This window comes from Bos indicus, chromosome 4 (assembly GCF_029378745.1).
Source record: "Bos indicus isolate NIAB-ARS_2022 breed Sahiwal x Tharparkar chromosome 4, NIAB-ARS_B.indTharparkar_mat_pri_1.0, whole genome shotgun sequence".
Classification (NCBI taxonomy): domain Eukaryota; kingdom Metazoa; phylum Chordata; class Mammalia; order Artiodactyla; family Bovidae; genus Bos; species Bos indicus.
The window spans coordinates 94,031,890-94,058,417 of NC_091763.1; the positions used below are offsets into that span (position 1 = coordinate 94,031,890).

At 37.9% G+C, this 26,528-nt stretch overlaps 1 protein-coding gene across 1 annotated transcript in view; it reads right to left on the minus strand.

The window, feature by feature from the left end:
* Positions 1 to 26,528, minus strand: part of UBE2H (ubiquitin conjugating enzyme E2 H) — a 102,238-nt gene that overhangs the window by 34,972 nt on the left and 40,738 nt on the right. The window contains exons 2-3 of the mRNA XM_019959075.2: positions 10,239 to 10,315; positions 9,392 to 9,466 (exon numbers count right to left, since the gene is read on the minus strand). Coding sequence (XP_019814634.2) covers positions 9,392 to 9,466; positions 10,239 to 10,315 — 152 coding nt within the window. The remainder of the gene's footprint in view (positions 1 to 9,391; positions 9,467 to 10,238; positions 10,316 to 26,528) is intronic.

Genomic DNA, 26,528 nt, shown 5'->3' on the forward strand with positions numbered 1-26,528 from the left:
GACACAACTGCCTATACAGACCATCCTCATCATACCCTAGCCTTTCAGTTATCTCAGCTTCTCCTCAATGATCTTTCCTCAGTTCTATCTCATTCACACTCCCAGGACATGCTTTTGAAGTCTGTCATCCCTACAGACGGCTTCACTTTCAAAATCACAAATTCAGACATCCCCTCTCCAATGACAGTCTCCTATCCTTGTCAAAGCGCTTCCCACCCCCACGAACAATTCTTTGGCCTGTGAACTCTAATCCACTGGCCCTCCCCTTTTTCTACCTGTGTATGTGCACGCATGCACATGTGCTCAGTCATCTCTGACTCTTTGCAACCCTGTGGATTGTAGCCTTCTTCCTACCTACCACCCTATTTTCACTCCTTCTCCATACTAAGTCTAAAAGCTATCACCATCATAATTCTCTAGCACTCTACTAATTCCCTGCCCTCTCCCCTCCAAAATGCCCGTCTACAATGGAAGGACACCAATCATTCACAACTGTCTATACTTGGACTTGAGGATGCCACTAAATAGGCATTCACTCACTGACTCAAACAATATTCTTCTGCAGAACAGGCAATGCACCAAGTCCTGAGTTGGGGAGATAGATTTTTAGTGAACCATACCCAGGGACTGTCTTCATGGAGTTTGTATCTACTGGGTTGGCAGGGAGAAGAGATGTTAAGTAAACAAACGTACCAGTTTTTAAAAATACACTCTATAATCTCTTGTGGACTCAACATTCCCTATAATTTTCCTCTCTCCTTTTTGTAGTAGCTTGCTCCCCCATCCTCCAATGACTTGTACATTTTACCAGTAGGCTTCAAATCTCTCCTTCCCTTTGGTCCTCCATTTCTCACTTAATAGGACTTAATAGCCCTGTGTATTTTTCATGCGAAAGTGGGTGCTAATCAGCAGGACCCCTCATTGTCCCCAACAACCCCCCATGCTAATTTCTCCTGTCTGAACAGCTTGCTCATATGTCCATGGTCTTCTCAAGTACCAGTCCTATCTTGTCCCTTCCTACAGTGTCAAAGGCACCACTCCTTCATCCTCCTCCTGACCTCAAACATCACCAAGCTTTCCCTCTCTTCTAGACAACTCCCTACAATGAGCATATAAACATCCTTTGAAATCTCCAAGAAATAAAAAGCAAAGCCTTCCTTTTATCTTCCTCTAGGTACTAGCCTCCTTTGTATGCTTTACTTAATACAGACAGATTTCTTCAAAGTAACATGGATCTACATCACAGATTTTCAACCTTGGCACCTTGATCCAACCCACTAGTACCTCTACTATTTCCCCACAACAGCAGAGTGGTCACTGAACCTGTTTAAAACACTGCAATGATCTTTTCCATTACATTAAAAATATAACTCAACCCTTTAATCTGGCCTACGAAGTCCTAATAGGGCCTCGCCCTGCCTACAATTTGGACCCTTTCTCGTATCTCGCTCTCTACCCAGCCTTCCAGCCTCATCTCTCTTCCCTGAGCATGCCAGCTAAGTTCCTGCCTTAGTGTCTTTGTCTTCACAGTTTTTTTGCCTAAAATGCTCTATCTCTGACCTTGGAAGATTAGGGCTGGCTTTTTTCCCCTTTTCATTTAAACCCCGGCTTAAATTTCTTTTGTCAAAGATCCCTTTCCTGAACACCTAATCTAAGACAGCTATCATGACTGTCAATTCTATTACATCAATTCTCTAAATAAACCTATCAAGACATTAAAAATTTTGCTTTATCAGCCCCTCATCCTCATTTTCCCCAAAAGGATTTAAGGGTCAAGAGACCAATCTGTTCACTTCTGTGTCCCTAGCACCTAGAATAATGCACTGCACATAGCTGGTAGCTGACAAATTTGTGGAGCTGATTTGAAGAAATAATATAAGCTGTATCCATTTTATGAGAAAGTAGGTTCTACCTCAGATGCCAAACATAATCTTTTCAAAATCATATCCCCAAAAATTTCATTTTCACAACACCAGTAAAAAGAGAGCTTTTAACAATGGCTTATGGTCTCATAGCATTAACATTTTTTTTAAGGAAATTCTTCTACTAGAACCTTGTTTCTATTGGAATTCAAAAAATATAGATCACTACACAGTAGCACTTAAGTAACTATTTTTAAACAGGAACTACATTCAAACCCAAAGTTATAAAAGTAGAGTAGTATACTGGTGATCTTAATGGACTTTAGCTTCCTCAGTCTAAGAATTCATTCTATTTGTGGAAATACAGTGGTTCAAATCAGTCTTTGTTAAATGACTGACCCCAAACCTCTCATGAATGACACTCCTCTCTATTTCAAATCCTGGTCCACTCCTGACTAAACATCACTCACTTAAAGTCACTCACACTAGTTCCTGAGGAAGTAACTATACAATGTTTCCAACCAGGAAGATGCAAAGGAAAATGCTAAGTATTCTAAGCTCTAGAGTTAGTCATACACCATATTATAGAACTCCATTCCAAAAATACTGTGAGGTAACTTCTGGCCATGGTGAAATAAAAAGTGTATTATGCCAGAAGAGTCTGCTAAATCTGTCAATGAAAAAGGTGAAACCATTTCCCTTAACCACTGGCACAAGTAAAAAGAACATGGTACACTGATCATCAGAATACCTTTTTAATTAAGAACTGGCAGCAGACTGGGAAATTCAGAAGGAAGTCTGAGAGGTTATCTAGTCTAGTTTCCTTTTGGAACAGAATGACCTAAAACCATTCTATTTAGATGATAGTCTGAACTAGTAAAGGCCACTGGAATGGCTCAAAATAGCATTGTAATTTTTGTTATTGCCCATGACTTTCATTTTGTTTCTATTTACTTAAATGGATTTGACTACCTCCTGCCATATGCTATTGACATCAATTATACTGTGGAATGAGCTTGGTTTTCCCCTAGCCATTCTATCAACACTTGGCAAACCATGATGTGGTCTCTCCAGAATCTTGCTCTCAACCAACCACTCCTTTTACACAGTCAGCTTTGGTATCATCAAATTACAGTCCAGACACACAGTGCATGTAGCCTGCTCCTGGGAGAAGGTCCTCCTCACTGTTCACATGGAGATACACACATGTAGTACTTCGTATTCAGTTTCTAGACTTGTTAGCTGGCTCTTACAACACAGTTTTCCATTTTAAGAAAGTATCAATGGTGACAGAGTTCTTGAGCTTGTCTTAAGGTTACTTACAAAAGATTCTGTAATACTCTATAGTTCTATCTGAAATCAGTAGAATGCATGTCTCTTAATATATTAGCCAGTAGTCATTTAAAAATAAGGTTCAATCACAACTTTAAAATATTCTCTAGAATGCTATTGTTCAAGTAACATAGGTAGATCTGATGGATACTAAGGCAGATCTTGAAGTGACCTTTTCAAGACCTTTAGAGGCTAAAAGCCTTAAATCCAATATTTTATGTCATATTTTATTAAAGACATAATTTTTACCCCTTGGGTTAGGTTTATCAAAGGATTACTGTTATTAATAGCTACAAAGGGGTCTTTTTGGTTCACATGAAGAGAAAAATGGAACAAAGGAGAACAAGTGGAAGAGTCAGACTGAAAAAAGCAGGTAAGAACTGCTCAAAGTAACAGGACAGGAGAAGGGAAAAGGGGAAGGCCAAAAGGAGAAGAAAGGAGTGGAGAATGGTTACATGGACAGGTGCAAAGATGCTCCAAGAGGGAGTAAACCAAACTGAAGCGAGAGAGACAAAGGACACAGTATGTACACTTACACGCTGCTGCTGCTAAGTCGCTTCAGTTGTGTCACACTTACATGCACAAGGAATTAAAACTGAAGGAAAAAAATTAAGGGGAGTGGTGGGAAACATGGGGGCCAGGAGGCCCTTAGCAAACTGAGAATTCTGACCAAGGACTGCTTGATGGCTTTCTGGAACAACAGACAGGTAAAGCACAGACTCAGACAAAGATGCAGACAGGACATCCGAAAGACACACACTTGCCATAAGTTTCTTAAATACTTACTTTTATAATAAAAGGGAACTTCGTATAGACTATTTGGGAATTACAGGAAAATGGCTTTAATTCCTTTAACAGCAATGGATAACTATAGCCAAAATTTGGCATTCAAACTTGGTGTTTGCATAGAAAAAAATTATAGTTACACTATTTTATCTTTTTTTTTTTCGTTGTGCTGTGTGCAACTTGCAGGATCTTAGTTCCCTGACCTGGGCCCCTGGCAGTGAGAGTACCAAGTCCTAACCACTGGACCACCAGAGGATTCCCTCTTGTGTGTTCTTTCATTAAAGATGGTGTTAACTATTTACAATAGCTAGAACATGGAAGCAACCAGACGTCCACTGACAGATGAATGGATAAAGAAGTAGTGGTACATATACATAATGGAATATTTCTCAGCCATAAAAAGGAACGCATCTGCGTCCTAATAAAGTAGATGAACCTAGAACCTATTATACAGAGTGAAGTCAGTCAGAAAGAGAAAGATAACTATTGTATTCTAACACATATACGGAATCTAGAAAAATGGTACTGAAGAATTTACTTACAGGGCAGCAATGGAGAAACAGAATAGACTTATAGACATGGGGAGAGGGGAGGAGAGGGTGAGACGTATGGAAAGAGTAACATGGAAACTTACATTACCATATGTAAAATAGATAGCCAACAGGAATTTGCTGTATGGCTCAGGAAACTCAAACAGGAGCTCTGTATCAACCTAGAGGGGTGGGATGGGGAGGGAGATGGCGGGGTAGGTTCAAAAGGGAGGGGATGTATGTATATCTATGACTGATTCATGTTGAGATTTGACAGAAGATGACAAAATTCTGTAAAGCAATTATCCTTCAATTAAAAAATAAATAAAAAATAAACATAGTGGTAAAAATATTAAAATATAAGTAATGGCTGTAAAACATTTTGTCCATTAAAATGTACTGTAATTTGGACATTCCTGGCAGTATCCAGTGGTTAAGATTCCATGCTTCCACTGCAGGGAGCATGGGTTCTCTCCTTTGTTGAGGAACTAAAGGTCCTACATGCTATGTGGCCTAAGAAAGGGGGGGGATAAAAGGAACCATAATTTAACTACTTTATTTATCAACTGAGTCGTTAGGTTGCTTCCAACTTTTAAGTTTTAAAAATAACACTGCAATTTACATACTCTTGTGCATTAATCTTAGTGTACAGGTCTGAATATTTCCTTATTTTAAGTAAAATCATTCAAAGGATATAAAATTCTATCAATATGTACTGCTAGGTTGGCTGTATCATAATACCTTTGCCAACAATGTTTAACTTGCCAATTTAGAAAGTCATATATTTTCTCATTTTTCAATCTTTGCATTCTTTGGATTGGATACAAAACTATTTTGTATCCTATGCTAATTGGTTATTTTTCATTTTTAGGAAAACATTGCTGTATGTGACGTCTTTATACATGGGATCACTCATCTTTATTTCCCCCCAGGCAGCAACTGCAAGTCTGTTTCCTTAGATGGGTAAAAGCTTTTTCTTAGTTGAGCACATGTGTAATGACTGAAAAGTGTGAATCTAGAGAAGTACGGAATATGACAGTCTCCGCAGCAATTTCTTTGGATAGAACAAAATCTTCATGGACTGGGCATTACTTGCGGTTTTGAAAGAGTATTTATAAAGTCCTTATGTTTACCTTCACCTCTCTGAAGCTTTGTAAAGACTCTATTCTCAATACATTAGATACAACTTGTGTAAACATCTATCTCCTCCATATATTCTCTTCCTCAATTGAGGTGCTGAGTCACACTTCTAAAAAGCAATGAAATGCTATCATTAGAGCAAATGCAATATTTTAAATACATTGATATTTTTTCCCTCCCATCTGGTGAAAGCCGTATATACAGCCTTCCTAAATATCTGGTGGAATGCCATATATCATATATCCTGAATATTTAATACACCGATCAATACCAAACATGCACAGTCCATTTAATTACATTATCTCATTTTCTAGAAGAGGAAACAAAAAGCTAAGTATCACCAGAGTCAAGGAGAACTGGGGCCAGAACCATTCTTTCCTGATAACCCGTCCACTGACCAATCAGACCCTCCTAACTACACGGGGACACGCCCAGCAGTGCTGCTCTCACTCTAGTTTCTGAATGAGGAGAGCAAAGTCTGGACCTTCAAACAGACCAGAACTCAGTGATTCAAACATGATTTATATCAAAGTAGTCTCTCTGGAAAACGATGCAAATATTTCAATGATGTTACAACTGATTAAAGGAGTTTTAGAATTTCTTTCTGAAAGAGCCCAAAGGGCCAGTTTAAAAAGTAAATCATAACTCTTAAACTTCAGTCAGTTTCATAATCATATATCATTATAGACTTCAACTGATGTTACTCAGTTTTTCAATTCATCTTATTCTCTGGAATTAAATGACCTTTAGCCATTTCAAAAATTTATATCCAGCTTCAAAGCATCAAGACTTGCCATCACTCATGATATTCAAAGAGAATGTAAAATTCCAAAAGATGAGCTTATTAAGATGTTTGGAACAATGACAGCTTTGTAAGAGTAAGCTGGTAACTTCCCCAGGAGGCTGTTAATATTCCTTCTCTTTCCAAAGAGGAGTTAAGATGTAAGTAAATTAAGGAGTTAATTTACTTACTTAAGGATGAAAATTGTTTTTAAAAGGACTTTTTCAGTTACACGTCAAGCAGTCAGGTAACTATTGAAAACTCCCTTAAACTGTGTTTGGAGTTTACAGTCTACCTGTAAAAGTACATTGCATATACACTTAAATATTTAGAGAAAAATGTTTTAAAATACATTTTTACGTACTTTATGTAAATAATAATATCCACTGAGGGACAGGATTATAAGACATTTTAGTTTTTCTTTAGTTTTGCTCACCTGGACCTTCTTACATTCTTATAGATAAGGAGCATTTATACAACTAAAAAATATACATAGCAACATGAAACAAAAAAGTATACATAGATATATATTTAAAAACCCCAAGCAAGACCTAATCATCAAAACACTTAATCTATGGAGGCAGGGTTTAGAAAGAACAGTGAGGTTGGATTTATCTTATCTCCTCTTCTGTATAGTTCTGCAGCTATCTATACAATTCAAAAACAAACCCTTGCCTACTCTGCAGGACCCACTACCTCTCAAAATGTTTAAAGCACACTGCAACAGTAATTACATTGTTGATGACCTGAAAATGGGTCACCCCACATGACTGATTAAAACTCTTACGCAATCTTCCTCTGGAGGAAACAAGGACAGCTTGTAAAATATTTCAACTAGATCTACTTCCCTAAGAGAAGATGGTACATACACATTTGTAGGTATCATCAAGGTCTAAAAGCACACAGAAAGGGAAAGGAAAAATTATCAAGAAGTTAAGTTAGCCTAGTCATTTGTCCTAACCAATTTCATGTTACATCATTAACTTAAGAAAGTACAGAGGCTTCTGTTGCATCACTAGTTAACAAACAATGTCTGAAGTTCAGATAGTTTTGCTTTGAAAGTTATGATGAAATAATTGTTACCTGGAAACAGGCTAAGATTTGAGAATCTTACATTTCTGTAGGATATGTAATTGCACTTCTCGGTTCATTGTCAGTTTCATCAAGCTATACTGTTTCCTTTCTGACTAGGAATCTAGGGTAACAAAACTAAATTTACTGCTAGATTTAGCAAGCAAAATTTCAGTTCTATAGGTAAATAGTTACTTATGAAATACCTGAATGAATTTATATGGTTTGGATATTCTGTTTATAAAGGTTTAAAGATTCTACCTACATTCCACCACACTAGGAACTGAGAAACAGCTGCTGTCCCACCTGTGCTAAGGTATTAAGTCAGATACACTCAGGAATTGTCTCAAAGATTCAACACCTCAGAGTACCCTTCCTATATCACCATCTGATAACTCTACAGTTTGCAGGTTCTGATAGCAATGGGAGATTTCCAATTCAATTATCCATAAACTATCTCCTCAACTGTTGTTTAGTTGCTAAGTCATGTTTGATTCTTTTGCGACCCCATGGACTGCAGCTCGCCAGGCTTCTCTGTCCATGGGATTTTCCGGGTGTGAATACTGCTGTGCATTGCCATTTCCTTCTCCAGGGAATCTTCCCAACCCAGGGACTGAACCTGTGTCTCCTGCATTGGCAGGTAGATTCTTTACCACTGAGCCATCAGAGAGGCAAGCCCATCTTGTTAATTACCAAGTTTAAAACTCAGCTAAGGGCCCTTCAGAGGAAATTACCAGTTTATTCTTAAAATGAACATTAAGAGTTCCCAGACTAAAAAGGAATTATAGATGCTCTATAGTATTTTTATAGCCTTAAATTGTAAAACATATAAAGTAGCTAGATGCTAGGGGGACAGGTCACTGCATTTGATTGGGAATTACTAACATTTTCACATTATTTATCCCAGACAGAAATATGGGGGCTTAGAATTAAAACACAAAGCTCGGAATGTCTTTGGTTCACCTCTTTTAAAAAACCCTTTTTCGGGGGCAAGGGAGAAGTGTAAATTCCAAGAGTTTTGGCATTAGCTCTGACAATTCTGAATAAGTGATTCACTGTGACAGAGAACGCTCTAAACATACTCCAATTTTATTTTCTTCTTCCTTCTTAAAATTGGCCAGTTCTTTGTAATATCTAAAAATCATCTACAGAATGAAAATTTTTAAAGCTGGCTTAAGTTAGCTAAGTTACTACCATTCTACAGTCTCAAAATATTTAAAGGTATCAAGCTCAACCAAAATATATCCCCGCAGCATCTGATGCTAATACCTAAAGTGTCAATGCCTTAATGGGGGTGATAAGTTAATATCACTAACTATGGCACAAGATGAAGGTGAGGAAAAACTGCCCCACTGAGGGTATTTTATGTAACCCTACTGAGGTTTGTTTCTATTCTACTTTCTTCAGCCGTTTAGAGGGTTAAAAAGATTTGGAGTGGAAAGAATGGAAAAAGGTACACAGAGTTGGAGTGAACAAAAACAAAAGTAGGGAATAAGGAGGATTTTTAAATGACAGAACTAGAATAGGCACTATATAATATTCATTTCAACAATCTGGCATTTAAAATGAGATTTAAGATGTTTATTATTTTACTGCTAATAGCCTGAATGGACAGTGGGTCTTAAAATTATTTAATCTGACCCTAAAAGACAGAAAAATCTAGAGTTACAGTCATTATAAGCATGCAAAGGATATATTTAAACACCTTTTATCACACTATGGAAGTCCCTCCTTAAAATTACTAAATAACCTAAGCCAAAAAAAGGGGGAAAATTCAGTTGAGCAAATACTTCTGGAATTAACTAACTCCCATAAAATGTAGGCTTGTTGTTTTTTTTTTCCCCTCCATTTCAAAATTCTCTAAGGAAAGAAAATGGGTAGTTACATACCTATAGAAGGAGATTTGAAAGGGTATTTATCAGGAAGATCCACTCTAACTTTCCATACTCCGCCTTCATACAGTGCTGAAATAAAAGCAAAAATGTTAAAACATCAGAATTGTCTCCAAATTAGAAAACAGAATCCAACTGTAAGTTAAACATTAAATTCTAATCTCTTTTGAGAATCTTGCAAATTAATTCCTTCAAAAGTCAGGGAACTCTTATAACTAGTAGGTACTCTATGTTCAAAGGTAATACTTTCCTTTAAAAAAAAATCTAGAATTAGCATAGATTCATTTTCTCTCTCAAATTTACCTGATTCTTCAAACACTGTTCAATTATTTGGTAAGTAATAGCTAACTATCTCAGTCTATCCTGTGCCTAACCCACCTCTCCCCCCAAACAACAAAAACATTTCCACAAAACCCAGAATTCACAATTTATGTTTAATACTGTCTCATAGGGCTTCCCTAGTGGCTCAGATGGTAAAGAATCCACCTGCAATGCAGGAGACCCAGGTTTGATCCCGGGGTTGGGAAGACCCCTGTAGAAGGGAATGGCTACCCACTCCAGCATTCTTGCCTAGAGAATTCCAAGGACAGATGAGCCTGGCAGATTACAGTCCATAGGGTCGCAAAGAGTTGGACATGACTAAGTGACTAAGTCACACTAACACAGAGATAAGAGAAAAAGCATATAGAATATTTATCCTAATAGCAAATTTCCTTACTCGTTCTAGAATTCAATTAAATTTACTTTTCAAGAACTATACATATCACCATCTATCTTGATATTCACATTGTCTATTAAGGAATATAAGTAAAATAGAAAAACACATACCAACACATATACTTACTTCCTTGTGGTCCATAAAACTTCACTACAAATTCATTGAGTCCTCCTAGGATAGTAACCTCATGCTTACTCTCAATACTAAGGTGGAAGGTAAAGGAAATTACACAGGCTTTATGTTACCCAAAACTAAAGATGGTACCCCTAAGATATGCCAATGAAAGTGTTACCAACATTCTACAAGAAACCAATAAAATATAAAATATGATAATAATTCTGGTAGTTTAAAAGGCAATATATAATCCTGTGAAAAGAATATGAATGAGCTTTAGATTCAGAGAGATTGGTGCTCAAATCCCAGGACTGCCATTTGGTGGGTTTGAGGCTAGACAAAATAATGTAAACTCACTCCCTGAGCCTTTTGTTTTTGGCAAATCAGGAAAACACCATTTTACAGACCTCTGTGAAGAATAAATGGGTTAAGTATGTAATATGTGTAAGACTACATTGTGTATGTAAGTAAATGAAAAACAGGAACTTAATTTTAGCTTTTCTCCCCTCTGTTCTCTCCCTACCCCAACCTCTCCCCAATGATCCTTTAATATAAACCCAGTGTTCCCTTTAGTCAAATTCAAGCATTCAGCAAAACGCTGATTTTCTTGAACTGGAAATGCGTGCCTAAAATTACAGATTTTCTAAGGAAGTCCTGATAATTTCCTCCTGGCTTAGAGAATAATTGAAATGACTAGTGATGTAACTGTGCTATAAGTAGCACTGCCAAATGCAAAAAAAACAGCAAAAAAAAAAAATATATATATATATATATTTTTTTAACTTTGTCTGTAGTATTTATTTTCAGCTATTCTTTTCCTCACTCACAAAACTCTATCCTCCTTAGGCTGGCCTCTAGTTCTGTGTGTGTTTGGGGGCTCGAATCACAGAGCACCGGCACTTCTGTGTTCTCTTCCTCATCAATTTTATGTGTCCTGAGACTCATTCTTTTAAGCTCCTAAGATTCAATTACAGAAACCAAAACAACCCATTTCCAGATGATAGGGCTTCTGGTCTAATTTCTGTTTTGTCTCTGCTTTGTGGTCTACCCCAATAATGACTTTAGTGATAAAAATTTTAGGTGGTGGGGGGCTTTGGGGAACTCTCAAATCCCAGTGGAACATTAAAAAAAAAAAAACAACCCACCACAAGAACATATGGCCTCATCTTTCTCAATCAGAAGTACAAATTACATTTTAATTATGTGTACTATTATACAAAAAGAAAAATGCTAAATAAAATTTAAGTGATCTCTTAAATAGAGAAAAATGTTATTTTTTAAGGCTTGAAATTTGACTCTCCAAATCCTCTGTCCTGTAGCTCACAGAACAGAGGTCAGGTGTATTTTTGGCAAAGTCCTTGCTTAAGAGCAACTAGAGATATTAAGTAAGATAATGTAGTCTATTTGATCTCATTCTTTTCTAAACAAAAACTACTTTTAATAACATGCACATTGAAAGGATTCAAATAGCAACCACACTGGAAAATTGGCTTCATTTCTCATGGTCAGATGACACATGAATGTAAGTTTTGGTGTACTAACTTCTTCCTGGCCAGTCACACTCTGACACCCCTCTACAAATATTTCAAAGCTAATGCTAATGTAGTAAGTTAAAGTAAGTGCTTGCTTTAAAACAAAAATAACCAAAAAAGCTCCCTTGCATTAGTGAAAGAAAAAGTCAAATCTAGTTACAATAAACAAAATTAAATACAAACAATTACGTTCTCAAAGAAAACAAACCAAAAAATTTTGGAGATAAAAAGGTTTAAGAATGACACCAAAGGCAGAAACCACAGGGGGGAAAACTAGCAGATGCAAGCACACATACACATTTAAACTTCTTTATTATAAAAAACCAAGGACAAAGCACAAACTAGGAAGAAAAGGCCAGAACAGCCAAGTTAAGAAAACTGAAATTAAGCTATAAAAAGCCCAACTCATCAAAGTAGTTTAAAAATGAGATATTTTCCATTATTAATTGATAGAGATGAAGGAGCTGGATAAAACCCAGTGTTCAGTGGAATATAAATTAGCATTCCTGAGAACAAATTTAAACACTATACTCTAAAACTTAAAATGAATTTACTCTTTCACTTAAATTTCACTTCTCTGAAGTTATTTAAAAAAAAAACAAAACACAACACTGCTGGCAGGAGTGACACAGTTTCAACCACGTGAAAACTGCGGGCACGGTGAGCTGCACCCAGATATACCCTATATCCATCAGCACTATTGCTAGTAGACAGGAAGAGCTATGTTCACCAAAATACATGTTTAAGAATGTTCATAAAAGGCCTCCCTGGTGGCTTAGTCAAAGGTAGAGAATCTGCCTGTCAGTGCAGGAGACAGAGGTTCGATCTCTGGTCCAGGAAGATCCCACATGCCTCAGGGCAACCAAGCCCATAAACCAAGATCATGGAGCCTGTGCTCTAGAGCCCAGGAACCAAAAAGCTACCGAAGCCCAGGTGTCCTGGAGACTGTGCTCAGCAACAGTGAGAAGCCCTTGCACTGCAACTAGAGAGGAGCCCCCACTTGCCGCAACTAGAAAAAAGCCTGCGAGGCAGTAAACACTCAGCCCAGTCAATAAATTTAAAAAATTTAAAAAAGAATGTTCATATAGCCCTATGTGTAATATCCAAAAGTTAAGTCACAACCCGAAAGTTCATCAACAATAAAAAGAATAAATTATGGTACAGCTGGGCTTCTCTGGTGGCTCAGTGGGAGAGAATCTGCCTGCGAGTGAAGGAGACCTGGGTTCAATCTCTGGGTCAGGAATATCCCCTGGAGAAGGAAACGGCAACCCACTCCAATATTCTTGCTTGGGAAATCCCCAGGGACAGAAGAGCCTGGTGGCCTACAATCCGTGGGGTCACAAAGGAATCAGACACGACTTAGCGACTAAACAACAGTGGTACAGTCACCCAGCAGAGTATTACACAGCAATAAAACTGAACCTGGAACTTCCCTGGTGGTCCGGTGGCTAAGACTCTATACTTCCAGCGGAAGGGGCGAGGGTCTGACCCCTGCTGGGGGAACTAAGATCCCACATGCCCTACAGTATAATCAGAAAAAAACAAAAACAAAAACCACCACTACAAGTAAATGGATGAACTCTCACAGACATTACAGTTGAGTAAAAGAAGCCAGATACTAAAGAGCACATACAGTGTGATTCCATTTACACACAGTTCAAACAGGCTAAATCAATCAAGATGCTAGAAATTAGGACAGTTACCCACTAGTGGGGTCTGTGGTCATTGTAAAGGGGTTTGAAGGGGATTTCCAGAGTGCAGATTACACGTTTACACTTCCATTTATCAGTGAGTTACAAAAATGATTTGTGCACTTTCTGTATATCTATTTAATTAAAAAGTTTACTAAACGTAAGACTATCTGATGCATGTATAATTTTTTTTTACCATAAATTTTAAAAATGAAAATAATTTGAATATTTTGAGTATTTTTTTGTCTTGAATTTTTCTTTTGGCCATGCCACGTGGCTTGTGGGATCTCAGTTCCCCAACCAGGGATCGAACCCAGGCCTTCAGCAGTGAAAGCAGAATTCTAACCACTGGACTGAAAGGGAAGTCCATAATTTAAGTATTTATGACTAGGAAACTGGTTGAAGAATTACAAGCCATTTATACAACAGGCTGTTATTAGTGTCTATTAGTGTATACTAGTGCCTTCTCACCATCTAGAGCTCCTCTAATATATACTTCTGTTTAATTGGGAGGCATCCAGAAATAGTCAAAATGAATATACTGTAGCGCCACATAAGATATCTCAGATCTTCAACTAAAAAAACTGCAAGGATAATAATGGAGTAAGGTAGAGGATTAAATTGGAGAAGGCACTGGCACCCCACTCCAATACTCCTGCCTGGGGAATCCCATGGATGGGGGAGCCTGGTGGGCTGCAGTTCATGGGGTCACAAAGAGTAGGACGCGACTGAGCGACTTCACTTTCGCTTTTCACTTTCCTGCATCGGAGAGGGAAATGGCAACCCACTCCAGTGTTCTTGCCTGGAGAATCCCAGGGACGGGGGAGCCTGATGGGCTGCCGTCTATGGGGTCACACAGAGTCGGACACGACTGAAGTGACTTAGCAGCAGCAGCAGAGGATTAAATGAGTTTAATAAAAGAAGTCAAACTAATTTTACACTATAAAAATCTGTAGAAGCAGCATTCCCTATCAGACCTAATTTGCTATGAATGACATTGATCTATAGCAACTAGTTAATTAATTATTTAAAAGTATGTTATCTACATGAATGTCCCCTCTAGAAACTTGAAGATATCTTTTCTATCCTTTAGGTGGATGCAGTAAATGTGAGTTTCTTTCATTTTGTGATCTGTCTGGGATTAGTTCATGCTTTTATCTATTTTCCAAAGAAGATTCTCCTTTCGAAAAGGTCATATTAAAACGAGATTAGAAATTAATGATCCAAATCTCCTCTTTCCCAGGATCCCAGGTATAACCCACATTCCAGAAACACTGGGTCTGTCTTTAATTACACTTATACTGTAAATTAAAGAGTTCTTATAGTCCATTTCGTATGAAAAGCTAAAAGTAAACTGAAAGAAACCTTTAAACACTTCTACAAAGTTGGTAAAACGAAGAAGCTGTGCTAAATTTATGCTACCTTGCAATGGCACAGACACTAAATCAGATGGGAAAAAAAAATTTTTTAAGTTTAGTTGAAAGAAAAACACTGCATTAAAAATAAGTCATTCCATCACCATGAATGAATGACTTACCCAGAAAAACTATAAAATTACTTGACTACTGTTACCATGTGTATTTACGGTACAGGCCATGAGTTTCTTTCTGCTCTCTGCTGTAAAGTCAAGGGCGAGGAAGGCAAATGAGAAGGCAGGTTACAATGACAAAAATAATGATCTATTTTGGATATGTGCTGGTCAGACTAGTAGCCTGGCGGGAACTCACTAGAAGGTTCCTTCATTACTGTCTCACTTTCAAAGTCTGAAAATATAAGACACCCTTCAGATACTGGTCTGGTAAAAATATGTTAAATCCATAAAACCCGCATTTTACTCACCTCTAAGTTATTTGTAAAATACTGCTTTTTACTTACTTAGTGTTTCACTATTAAGGAATATCAGCATTTTCAGTAGAATAATGATCAACATTCCCAGGAACCCAAGTTCATTTCACTTTTAAAATGCCAGCCACCCACCACTTTATTTTCCCTGAATGGCACTATGATTACACAATCTAATATTTAAAGGTTAATGCCAAACTGTCAAGAGACAATTGACATTCTTAAAAAAAAAAAAAAGAGACAATTGACATTCTTGGCAAAACGTGTCTATTGGGATTTTAGAAATGATTTTTAGTAGTTCTGGGTAGTTTCTGGAGTAGACTCCAGAAAGCGAGTCAAGGGCTAAGTCTGTTAAACAGGTCAAGGATTCAGACGGCATGGTTTCCTAAATTTGCTGATAATGAGTTATTAAGATAAAAGATGGTGACCTCCCTGAGCTGTGTCCATGGCAGTAAGTGACCAGGATAAAGAATGGGCTTCTTTTGTGAAGAAGGTAAAAGCTATTTGCATGGCTTTCTATCTACATGTTCAGATCAGTCTGCTTCCAACTCTCCTTGAGATTAACTACATTCCGAAAGTTCAAGAAACTAAGCAACTTTCTCTACCTAGCTTTCTTGATAAAAATATGGTATGTCTATTAATCCAGTAATGTTCAAAAATAACAAAGATAATACTTTGGGCGTTATGTTTACAAAGAATCCTTCTCCTTCAGAGATATAAACTGAAATATTAATTAAAACATATGTGTAGGATTTATTTCAAAATAACTCATTTAGGAGAGAGAGGTACAGAAGACAGGACACTGACCTTAAGTCAACAATTACTGTATCTGATGATCAGTACATGGGGGTTCATTATGCGTTCTCTCGCATTTGAAATTTTGTTATAAGTTCTGAAAAGTTAATGTAGTCAGTTATCAGAACTTTAGTATTTAACAAGCATGACAAGTTAGAAGAACTTAGCTACTGTAGCTCTTTTAAGGGCTTACAAAATAATCCAATATTTTCCTGAGGTCCAATATTTAGTTTGAGGAAGAAAAAAATTAGCAAATGATCAGGTCTTCCCTGGTAGTCCAGTGGTTAGGTTTCCATGCTTCCACTGCAGGGAGCACAGGCTGGATTCCTGGTCAAGGAACTAAGATCCTGAGTGCCGTGTGGTGTGGCCCAAAAACAAAAAATTTAGCAAGTGATCTAGTACTTAAGGAAACAAAGACTTCATACTGAAAGAGAAGAATACTGTGTCAAGACGGTCAAATTCTAGAAGAATCAAATTTAAGTGGATTCAAAAGGATGTCTAAGAAAAATCTAACCACAATGAAGGAAGATGAGCATGGCTTCTGCATATTCATGACAAATAGCCTCTGGGCAAAATAATAATTACAGACATGGCTTTGCTTAAATTATAAGAAAAAAATGGGTCATGTGTAATATCAAAGGCTCCTTGTTGAGATGAAAGTTTAAATTTTTTAAAAAAGTTTTCAAATGTTTGTGTTCTTTGTGTTAAGAGGAAGGGAGACTTCTATTCAAAGGAGAAATAATAAAAATAGCAGAAATAAAAGCTACTGAGAAAATAAGCATAGGGCAAAAAAGATGAAAGGTAGTAAGAGGGAAATATACACACACCATGTACAATACAATGTGTAATACAATGTCAAGAGGAATCACCAGAACAATGTATTTGGGCCTTATCTCTTAAGTTCAGTTTTATTCCTTGTATTTCCCACCCCCCATGAAATACTTACACTTTCTACATGACTTAACAGAAATCTATAAGCTGGGCTATGGAGAGTATAATGTTAGCATCTATTAAATTCACAAAGATCACAGGCTTTAATTTCTACTGAAAGTTATGCTACACATTTCCCACACATATACCACAAGGCAAATAAAAACCACTCTGAAACTGAACCTGCCTTCAAGAAGCTTAAATTTTAGCAAAAGAACGTAAGATCTGTACAAGTAAACGCAAAAAAAAGTTTGCATAAAGTGTATTAGAGTTTAGAGTAGAAACAGTGCAGCTAGGTAGACAGAGAGATGGTTTGCTATGGAAACGAAGGATTGCTGCTATACAGTACTACAAAATACAATGATGCCCTTTAAGAAATATACTTCTTTCCTGAAATAGAAATTTCCCATACTCTTAGGCTGAAGAGATTGGCAGGTTCTTTTCCTAGTTTCTCTTCCTCCTTTAGCCACGTTTGAGAGCTGTCACTGGGCTACCATTCCTTAAAATGGATCTATGGTAGCTTACAAAAATCAGATAACCAAAGTTCATGAAATTTTATTTTTTAAAAAAGGGTAAGTAATTCTAAGTAAGACATTCTCCAATACATAATTTTTACCTGTTATGTTTTCAGGTTTAAAGCAAGCCAAACAACTCTGGAGGGAAATGTGCGCTCAGTTGTGTCTGACTCTATAACCCCACGGATTGGAGCCCACCAGGCTCCTCAGCCCACGGGATTTTACAGGCAACAACACTGGAGTGGGTTGCCATTCCTTTCTCCAGGAGATCTTCTCAATTCAGGGATCGAACCCACATCTCTTGTGTCTCCCGCATTGACAGGCGGGTTCTTTACCATTAGTGCCAGGTGGGAAGCCCAATGTGTGGTTATCGGAGGGGATGTGACTTACTTTAAAATAGTCTCTTCAGGGAATTCCCTGGCAGCCCAGTGGTTAGGTCTCTGTGTTTCCTGTGCAGGGGGCACAATTTGATCCCCTGGTTGAGGAACTAAGATCCTACAAGGCACATGGTACAGCCAAAATTAAAAAAATAATAAAAACACCTTCTTCAAAGTAAATATGTACTGTCCGGAAGTAAGTAGAGCAAAAAATTTGACAACTTACTATGATATACTGAACACTGAAAGCCTCATTATCTAAGTGGTAAAAAGTAACATGAATGATTTCTTAAATTTAACAAAGATAGTCCAAAAATTAAGTTAAAAACCAAGCATGTTCATTACCACCCAGCACTCTATAAATTACATTATCCTTTGGAGTTTTTCTGTGTGTGGGTATTTTTTTCTTCTCAAGTTTATGCTTTTACTTTAAGCTTCCATGTCAGACACCAAAGCAAACACTGGCAAGACCTAAGTAAACGTTATTTTTTTAAATGGGAAAATCATTATAACTTAGCTCTTCCCTAGAAGCATTATTCCGCTACTAAGTTCACAAATAATAAAGAAAAAAACTCAAAAGAAAAATTAAGAGTCATATGTTACGGAAAATAATTTTTTTGAGGTAGGTTTTAGAAAAAGGAAGTGTATCAGAAAGACACATAAGAAATCTAAGCCCCACTCCAACTCCACAAAAATTTTTATACAGCAGGTTTACAAAGTCAAATAGTCAGAGATGACCCAGATGCAGAAGTGAGAGAAAGCAAAGGGAAATATGGAAAAACAATGATACCATCTTGAGACCAAGAAAATATAGTCAAAACAGAAATAAGATTTACATTTTCTAAAAAGCTGTAAAAACTAGAAACTTTTCTAAAAAGTGAAAATTCAGGTTAACCACCTAAAAATATTTAGAAGGCTACTGATAAAATTGCAACAGCACTTTATTTTACAAATTTTGATGCTTTGCTATTTTATGGCAACAACACATTGTTCATTATTAACTAAAAATGTATAAATCCATGTACACAAATTAATAATGTATTACCTAATAGTATATTACTCTTGCTTGTTGTTGTTGCTAAGTCACATTAGTCGTGTCCGACTCTGTGTGACCCCACAGACGGCAGCCCACCAGGCTCCCCCGTCCCTGGGATTATCCAGGCCAAGAACAGTGGAGTGGGTTGCCAATTCCTTCCCCAACGCATGAAAGTGAAAAGTGAAAGTGAAGTCGCTCAGTTGTGTCTGACTCTTAGCGACTCCATGGACTATAGCCTACCAGGCTCCTCCATCCATGGGATTCTCAATAAGTCATAAAATTTTTCATAGTTTGGTTTGTTACAGCTTGATTCACAGCATGTTAAAAATAAATCACTGCCCTAGTGTGATAATGTTATTATGGTTATTTAAGAAAATATTAGTATTTTTAAGAGGGGCCTACTGATAGATGCAGGTAACAATGTCTGGGATTTGCCCTAAAATATTTCAGAAAGAAGAGAAACAGATGTGGGAGAAAATATTGATAATTAACAAAATTTCAATTTGGGTAATGCACATTCATTAAACCTTTAGTTTTGTGTACACTTGAACATCTTAATTAAATTATTTCTTTTTAATATCCAATACTTATCATTTTTTTAAATCAGAAGCCTATATATATATTTAACTACACTATACTTCTGTGGAAAGGGGACCCTCACTGTCAACTAAATCAACTGGTCAAATGTCCAATTTAAATCTGCAAACTTGGAATACACCTTTGAACTGCAGAGAAAAAAATAAAAGACTGGCAAGATTCTCAAGTCACAGAACATTCCTGAGACATCAAGTCCACAATGAAAATCAAAACCAATGATCTAGATAAATTGTTAAAAAAAAAAAATCTGGGGAAAATTTTAGAGATAGGACACATTGAAAGATTGCTATTGTTGTAGTTTAGTCACTAAGTTGTACCTGAATCTTTGACCCCATGGACTGTAGCCCAGCAGGCTCCTCTGTCCATGGGATTTCCCAGCCAAGAATACTGGAGTGGGTTGCCATTTCCTTCTCCAGGGTATCTTCCCGACCCAAGGATTGAACCCACATTTTCTGCTTGGCAGGTACTGAAAGATACCAGTACTTAATTACAATCTCCAGTTCTCCTGTCCTCAGTATGGAGGTACATGAAACCATGCTTCACATGCCACAGAAGGAAACAGAAAAAAGAACCCCGTCATTTCAAAGGCATACTACCTAATCACAGCAGGCTGGAAAAAAACACATGAATCACAACCTTACAGATGACAATAATACCTGAAAACTTCAGAGTTACAGGCAATGTATAATTTCCCCAGAGATGATAAAGAAACATGAGTGGTCATCTGCAAAATCTTAATGGAAACATCTATTTAAAACACATTCTACCTCCTCTTCTGTGATGCATGCTACTTCACCAAGCCATCCACAGTGCAGGGCAATGTACATCATGAAGCAACTTCTCAATAAGAAGCTGATATGGATTTATGGAATATCTATGCAGTATATTTATATTCATATTTCCAGCATTCTTCTCTTCTCAGAAAATCCTTGACAACCTACTTCCTGTTGGTTTTAAATGTAGCAGAGCAGTTTTTACCCTAACACCTGACATATAGCTACAATGCCAATCAATGAAAATAAAATTAAGTTATGTGTTTCATAACACATAACAGATATTCTAATCAAGGCATATTCATTCGCAGTAAGCAGTGACATTTTAAAGGAAATATTTTCTCTGTACTCTAAAAGTGACATATAGTATATTACAACTGCAAAGTGATGTGCAGAAATTAATAAATACTGAGCAGTGGTACCCATTCAGGAGATGAAGATGATGGACAAGTGAAAAACAAATGGATCACAGAAATGAGGAGAAGATCTTAGGTATCAATGTACAGTCAGTCATCTCTTAAAAAGAAAAGAAGAACAGTCAACACATCCTGAGGTCATGGAGCTACAGATGGAAAGATCTAGATGTGCAACCCAGGTCATGGCTCTTCCTCCTTCCCTCTCGGCACTGGCTAATTACGAGCTTGTGTCTCTGGAGACCAGTTTTTCCCCATCATAATTTTATGACTTCAATAATCTCAAGGAAAATTTCTTAAAGCAAGCTCTTTAAAATTAAAACAAATGCCTGTAAACCCAGATGAAAGAGGGGAAGATAACAACTGGCTTGCTCTTACAAATCACTGCTCCATGGCCCTGGTCTCAGAGCCTCCTCACCCCATGCTGCTTTCCCAGAACATGAATGACCAATGCCTGCCATTCCCTTTACTCCTCCACCACGTTCACTGGGCAAAGCGGACGTCAAGCATTAACAACAACCTTGATTTCATGAAAATTATAAGTTGGAAGTGAGCAGCACAGACTCAGGCTTTTTAAAGCAATATATGTAACAAAGGAATAAGTAACAGGTTCAAGATCATTGTCAAGACTTTACACTGAAAAAGGCAGAACTACAGATACATACACTGGATAGGATGCTAAATTAAAGTGCAATCCACCATGTAGAGAACTCTGCATTCCAAAACAAATGAATGTGCCTTCGTTCAGTTGAGCCCAGTCTCCATTACCCATTTGGAAGACTTATGAGAGGTAATAGCTCTGTTGGAAATTTAATAAAGGCCTGGATAAAGTATGGGGAAGAAAAGGATTAAAAAGTAATCTAAAGTGATATAGAAAATAGCATTGTTTTCTCGACTGAAATTCTGCTTAAAAACCATAGTATATAAAAGGGTATTGAGTAAGCAAATGTCCTATTTGATAGGATCAAGTAGCTAGCTGCCTTCATTTATTACCTTTATACACAATTAGAATGAAAAAACTCGGATAAAAAATTTCAACAGAAACTGGACTGTTGCTTTAAAAAAAAGTCCATACTGAAAAGAAGCAAAAGAAACTTTAAAATGGTGGTGGGGGTGCGTGGGGGGGAGCTGCTTTTAGAGAAACATCCTACCATAAGAAAATAACCCCAATATGACTGAACAGTAGAAAACCCTGGAAAGTCAAGAGACGTGAGGTGAAAGTGAACTGTACACTAGGTGTGCAATGTGATACAACCACAGGGAGGCTGCCGCTATTTAAAGCACCGTCCAAGGAGCAGGTGACAGAGCTGCGAGAGGAAGCTTTCTTGCCATGCTAGTGAGCTTGCTAGTTTGAGACCAACAGAAATGGTTAGTGCATAGGAAGAAATGGGTTGTTGGGTACAATGAAGAAACATGGGAATGCTAAGTAAGTGATATGGAAGCTAGCTTAATAATAATTTAAACAGAGGTTTGACATTTAAATATATACAAACAGTAAATAGAAGAAAGGCTGTATTGCTATGAGTCATTGCTAGGAAATTTTAAAAAATCAAGGTTCTCACAAGGATTACTTACTGAATAATTAAACAATGTGGAAAAAAATCAAGTTATTTAGCAAAACAAGAAAAAATAAACCCAGACATACACAACAGTGGGTGTATATATAGTAAGAAAACCTGGCACTGAAAAGGTGACAAATCTATTAGGTTTCCCTCTCCTGTGTTTACACCATGGGGACAGGGAGGATTGACAGGCTCAGGTGCCACTAACTGAGACAGTGTTCCGGGCCCCAAATCACAGGGCAGAGCGCAGTTCTGAGAACACCTTATAGTATGACCAAATGATCTCTGGCGGTGAAGCACTGAGTTTTAGGCTTTTAAAAAATTGTCTTTTAAAATGTGACTGGGGCATAAAGCAGCATCCCCATTCCTCTCTCTAATCCCACTTGCCCAGATATTACTACTGTTTATACTAAGACTTATATATACACACATTAACATCATCATGCACACCCAGACACACAGGTGTAAACTCTTCTGCAAACACCTTTCTTTGGGTTATACACAGAAAACGTCTTTATTAGTACATACAGACCTAAGCTCCCTTAAAAAAATGCCTGTGAAATATCTCTGTACTATAAATTAAATAAATAAGCATCCATTAGTGAACAGTAGGTCGTTGCTGGTATTTTGCTATTGCAATGTTACAATGAACATCTCAGTACATGAATCTTGGTGTACTTTTGACAGTGCCTAAATGTCCTTCAAAAAAGGTTGCGTACAATCACTTTATAACACTGTCATATGAGCCAACCTGTTTTCCTGATACTCTCACCAGAATTGGCACTCAAGCTTTTAAAGTGAAACAAAGTTAATCTTTAAAAACTACCCCAATTGCCATCTGCGCTTCAAATTGGCCTGTGCTCTTTCTCACCAACTCAAGTGTGGCCCTGGCTGGGTCACCCAGAAGAAAAGGATCCACCATGTTGGGCAAAAAAAACGGAAAACAAGGCAAGTTTAGTCTAACATGGCATCACTCAGTTAAATGACCGGAGTAGTATCTTACTTATTTCTCTAAATACTTAAATCATTTATACTTTTACTTATCCCCTCAAGTAGAATGTTAACTTCTTATTTCTTGGGTGCTTCTGATATTTTAAATAGCTCTCCTTAGACCGAACTACTTTTGCTGTTACAGCATACAAAGTAATGAATTCTCACAAAAGAATTACAGAACTGAATCCCTCAACAACAGATAGTCAACATTTAAAGAACTATGTTAGTCTCCAAATTACTAAATGACACAGTTTACCCGACTACAGAAAACAAAAGAAAGATCTTGTAATAATGGGCATATAAATATTACTCACTGCTAAGCCAAGTATCAATAGCCTCAGATATGCAGGTAACACCACCCTTATGGCAGAAAGTGAAGAAGAACTAAAAAGCCTCTTGATGAAAGTGAAAGAGGAGAGTGAAAAAGTTGGCTTAAAGCTCAACATTCAGAAAATGAAGATATGGCATCTGATCCCATCACTTCATGGCACATAGATGAGGAAACAGTGGAAACAGTGGCTGACTTTATTTTTGGGGGCTCCAAAATCACTACAGATGGTGACTGCAGCCATGAAATTAAAAGAAGCTTAGTCTTTGGAAGGAAAGTTATGACCAACCTAGGTAGCATATTAAAAAGCAGAGACATTACTTTGCCAACCAAGGTCCATCTAGTCAAGGCTATGGTTTTTCCAGTAGTCATGTATGGATGTGAGAGTTGGACTATAAAGAATGCTGATAGCCGAAGAATTGAGGCTTTTGAACTGTGGTGTTGGAGAAGACTCTTGAGAGTCCCTTGGACTGCAAGGAGATCCAACCAGTCCATCCTAAAGGAGATCAGTCCTGGGTTCATTGGAAGGACTGATGTTGAAGCTGAAACTCCAATACTTTGGCCACCTGATGCGAAGAGCTGACTCATTTGAAAAGACCCTGATGCTGGGAAAGATTGAGGGCAGGAGGAGAAGGGGACGACAGAGGATGAGATGGTTGGATGGCATCACCAACTTGACGGACATGGGTTTGGGTGAACTCCAGGAGTTGGTTAATGACAGGGATGCATGGTGTGCTGAGGTTCATGGGGCCACAAAGAGTCGGACACGACTGAGGGACTGAACTGAACTGAAGTCACAAAGTACTATAAGATTTTTTCAGGATTTTTTTTTCCCAAAGAAATAATCACCACCCTAAAAAAACTAAGCAAACAAAGAAATAAATGTATCTATCATTATTTGTCCTTCAACTGCAACAGACTGTCTCCTGATGCTTAAACCCATCAAGATGAGTATCTGAGTATTTGCATTTGAATGTTTTCCCTCAAAAACTTACCTTCCCCACTCTTCAGGCTTGACCAGGTGGCATGTGTTCCCCAAGTATACGCTGGCTAGACAGCCAAGGAAGGTGACTCACGAATATCCCAGCTGACAGAAAGGAAGCCGCCCAGGGACCAATACCTGACTACTCTGCTGAGTGTAATGAAGAATTTTTCTATTAAAACCACTACAATCACTTTAACAGCAAAAGACAATATCCAGCATCGGCATTATTCAGACAGTAAAATCCAGGGCTGCATAGGCAGGGGCTGGAGACTGACAGGGTGGCAGAAAATTCGTACCAATCCCTGCCACTCAGTTTCACCACATCACTGGGTTGCAGAGTTCGGTTCCCCAAAGGAACAGGGCTCTTTTCCAGGAATAGAGATCTCACAATAATACTGTCTGGAGTTCTAGTGCTTAGAGAGGGGGTTCATTAGCGTGAATCTCAAGATGCCACACGGGTCTTGGGCAGGCCACTTAACCTCCCCGTGCCTTCGTTTCCCTCAATGCACAAAGGAGGCAACAGTAAATATTGTAGGATTAAGGTTAAGGCTCAGTATTTGCTATTATCATGAATACTTCCAAGACAGTAACCTCAGATTTAACAAGGTACATCCATTCATCTAATCTACCTTAGTTACTAACCTACAAAGCTGAAATTACAGCTCTTCAATCTTGAGAAGAGTTAAGCACATAATGACTTTTTACCTTTAATATGCCTAGGTCCTTAATAATATTGATGTTAGCAACTGCTAATGAGGGGATAATTAACCTATAATTTGTTCCAAAGATAGCATTCAGCCCAATTTCTATGCTGGTGCAGCCCCTCCCCAATTTAAGAAATTGCTACTTCCCCTTTAGTCACAAATATTAACAGCTAGCCCTTTCAACACTTACAATGCCCTGAGCACCATTCTAAGCCTTTTGTACTTACAACCCTCACAACAGCCCAGGGAGACGAGTTGTTATTACAAAGACAGGCTAAGTAACCCTCTCAGGCTCCTGCAACCAGCAAGTTGTAGAGCTGGGGCTGAAACCCAGGCAGCCTAATTCAAGTCAGTGCTCTTAGCCACTCAGCATATAGACCAGAGCTTTTGGAGAAGGGTGGAGTATGCTCAGTCTTGTCTTGATTTAGGAAGATTAACTCCACTGAGGCTGCAGAGCTGTCTGGGAGCCAGTGATGGGAAGGCCAGCTGGGATCTGATCAGCAAGAACAGGGAGGAGCTTAACTGGGAGCAGAAGGACAGAAAGGAAGCCACGTTTCAAAGAGATTTCTAAGAGCTGAATGAACTTTATGACAAATTATATGTGAGGGGAGAGAGGACTTGGTGCTGAAATAGTAGGTGGACCAGCAGAAAATAATGATGGTCAGTAAGACTAAGAGAAAAATTCTCAATGATACATAAGGCTAAACTGGCTGTATTATAGGTTCCTAGGGAGATAAATTTAGGCATAAAAAGGCACTTCCTATGAGTGTCTGGCCAACTGTAAGCTATGTTTCACACGTTAAGACTGAAATTCTCAGTTCTCTTCCAATCATTATTTGTGAAAACTATCTTTCCAGAAAAGAATACACAAAAAGAACATCTAGAATCACAAGTTCTAACAAATAATGCTGAATCCAGTTGCAAACAAATCTTAACCTGTGTGAATCACCATATCAACAGCTGTCTTATTTTATTCATCCAAACCCGTAATATAACTGACACATTCATGCCCTACTCTGCCTCCCTTTCAAGCTATGCTGGTCCTTCATTTCCCTGCAATACCAGTTCTTGCCCTTCTCAGCGCCTCTGCAATGGCTACTTCTGGCTAGCCTTAACCTCCCTGTTTCTACAGATACTTTGCTTCTTCTTATCCTTTATGTTGTGTCTTAAATGCCACTGACTCACTGATCTTTCTCATCACTTGGAGTGTATACCCCAACAGACCCCCA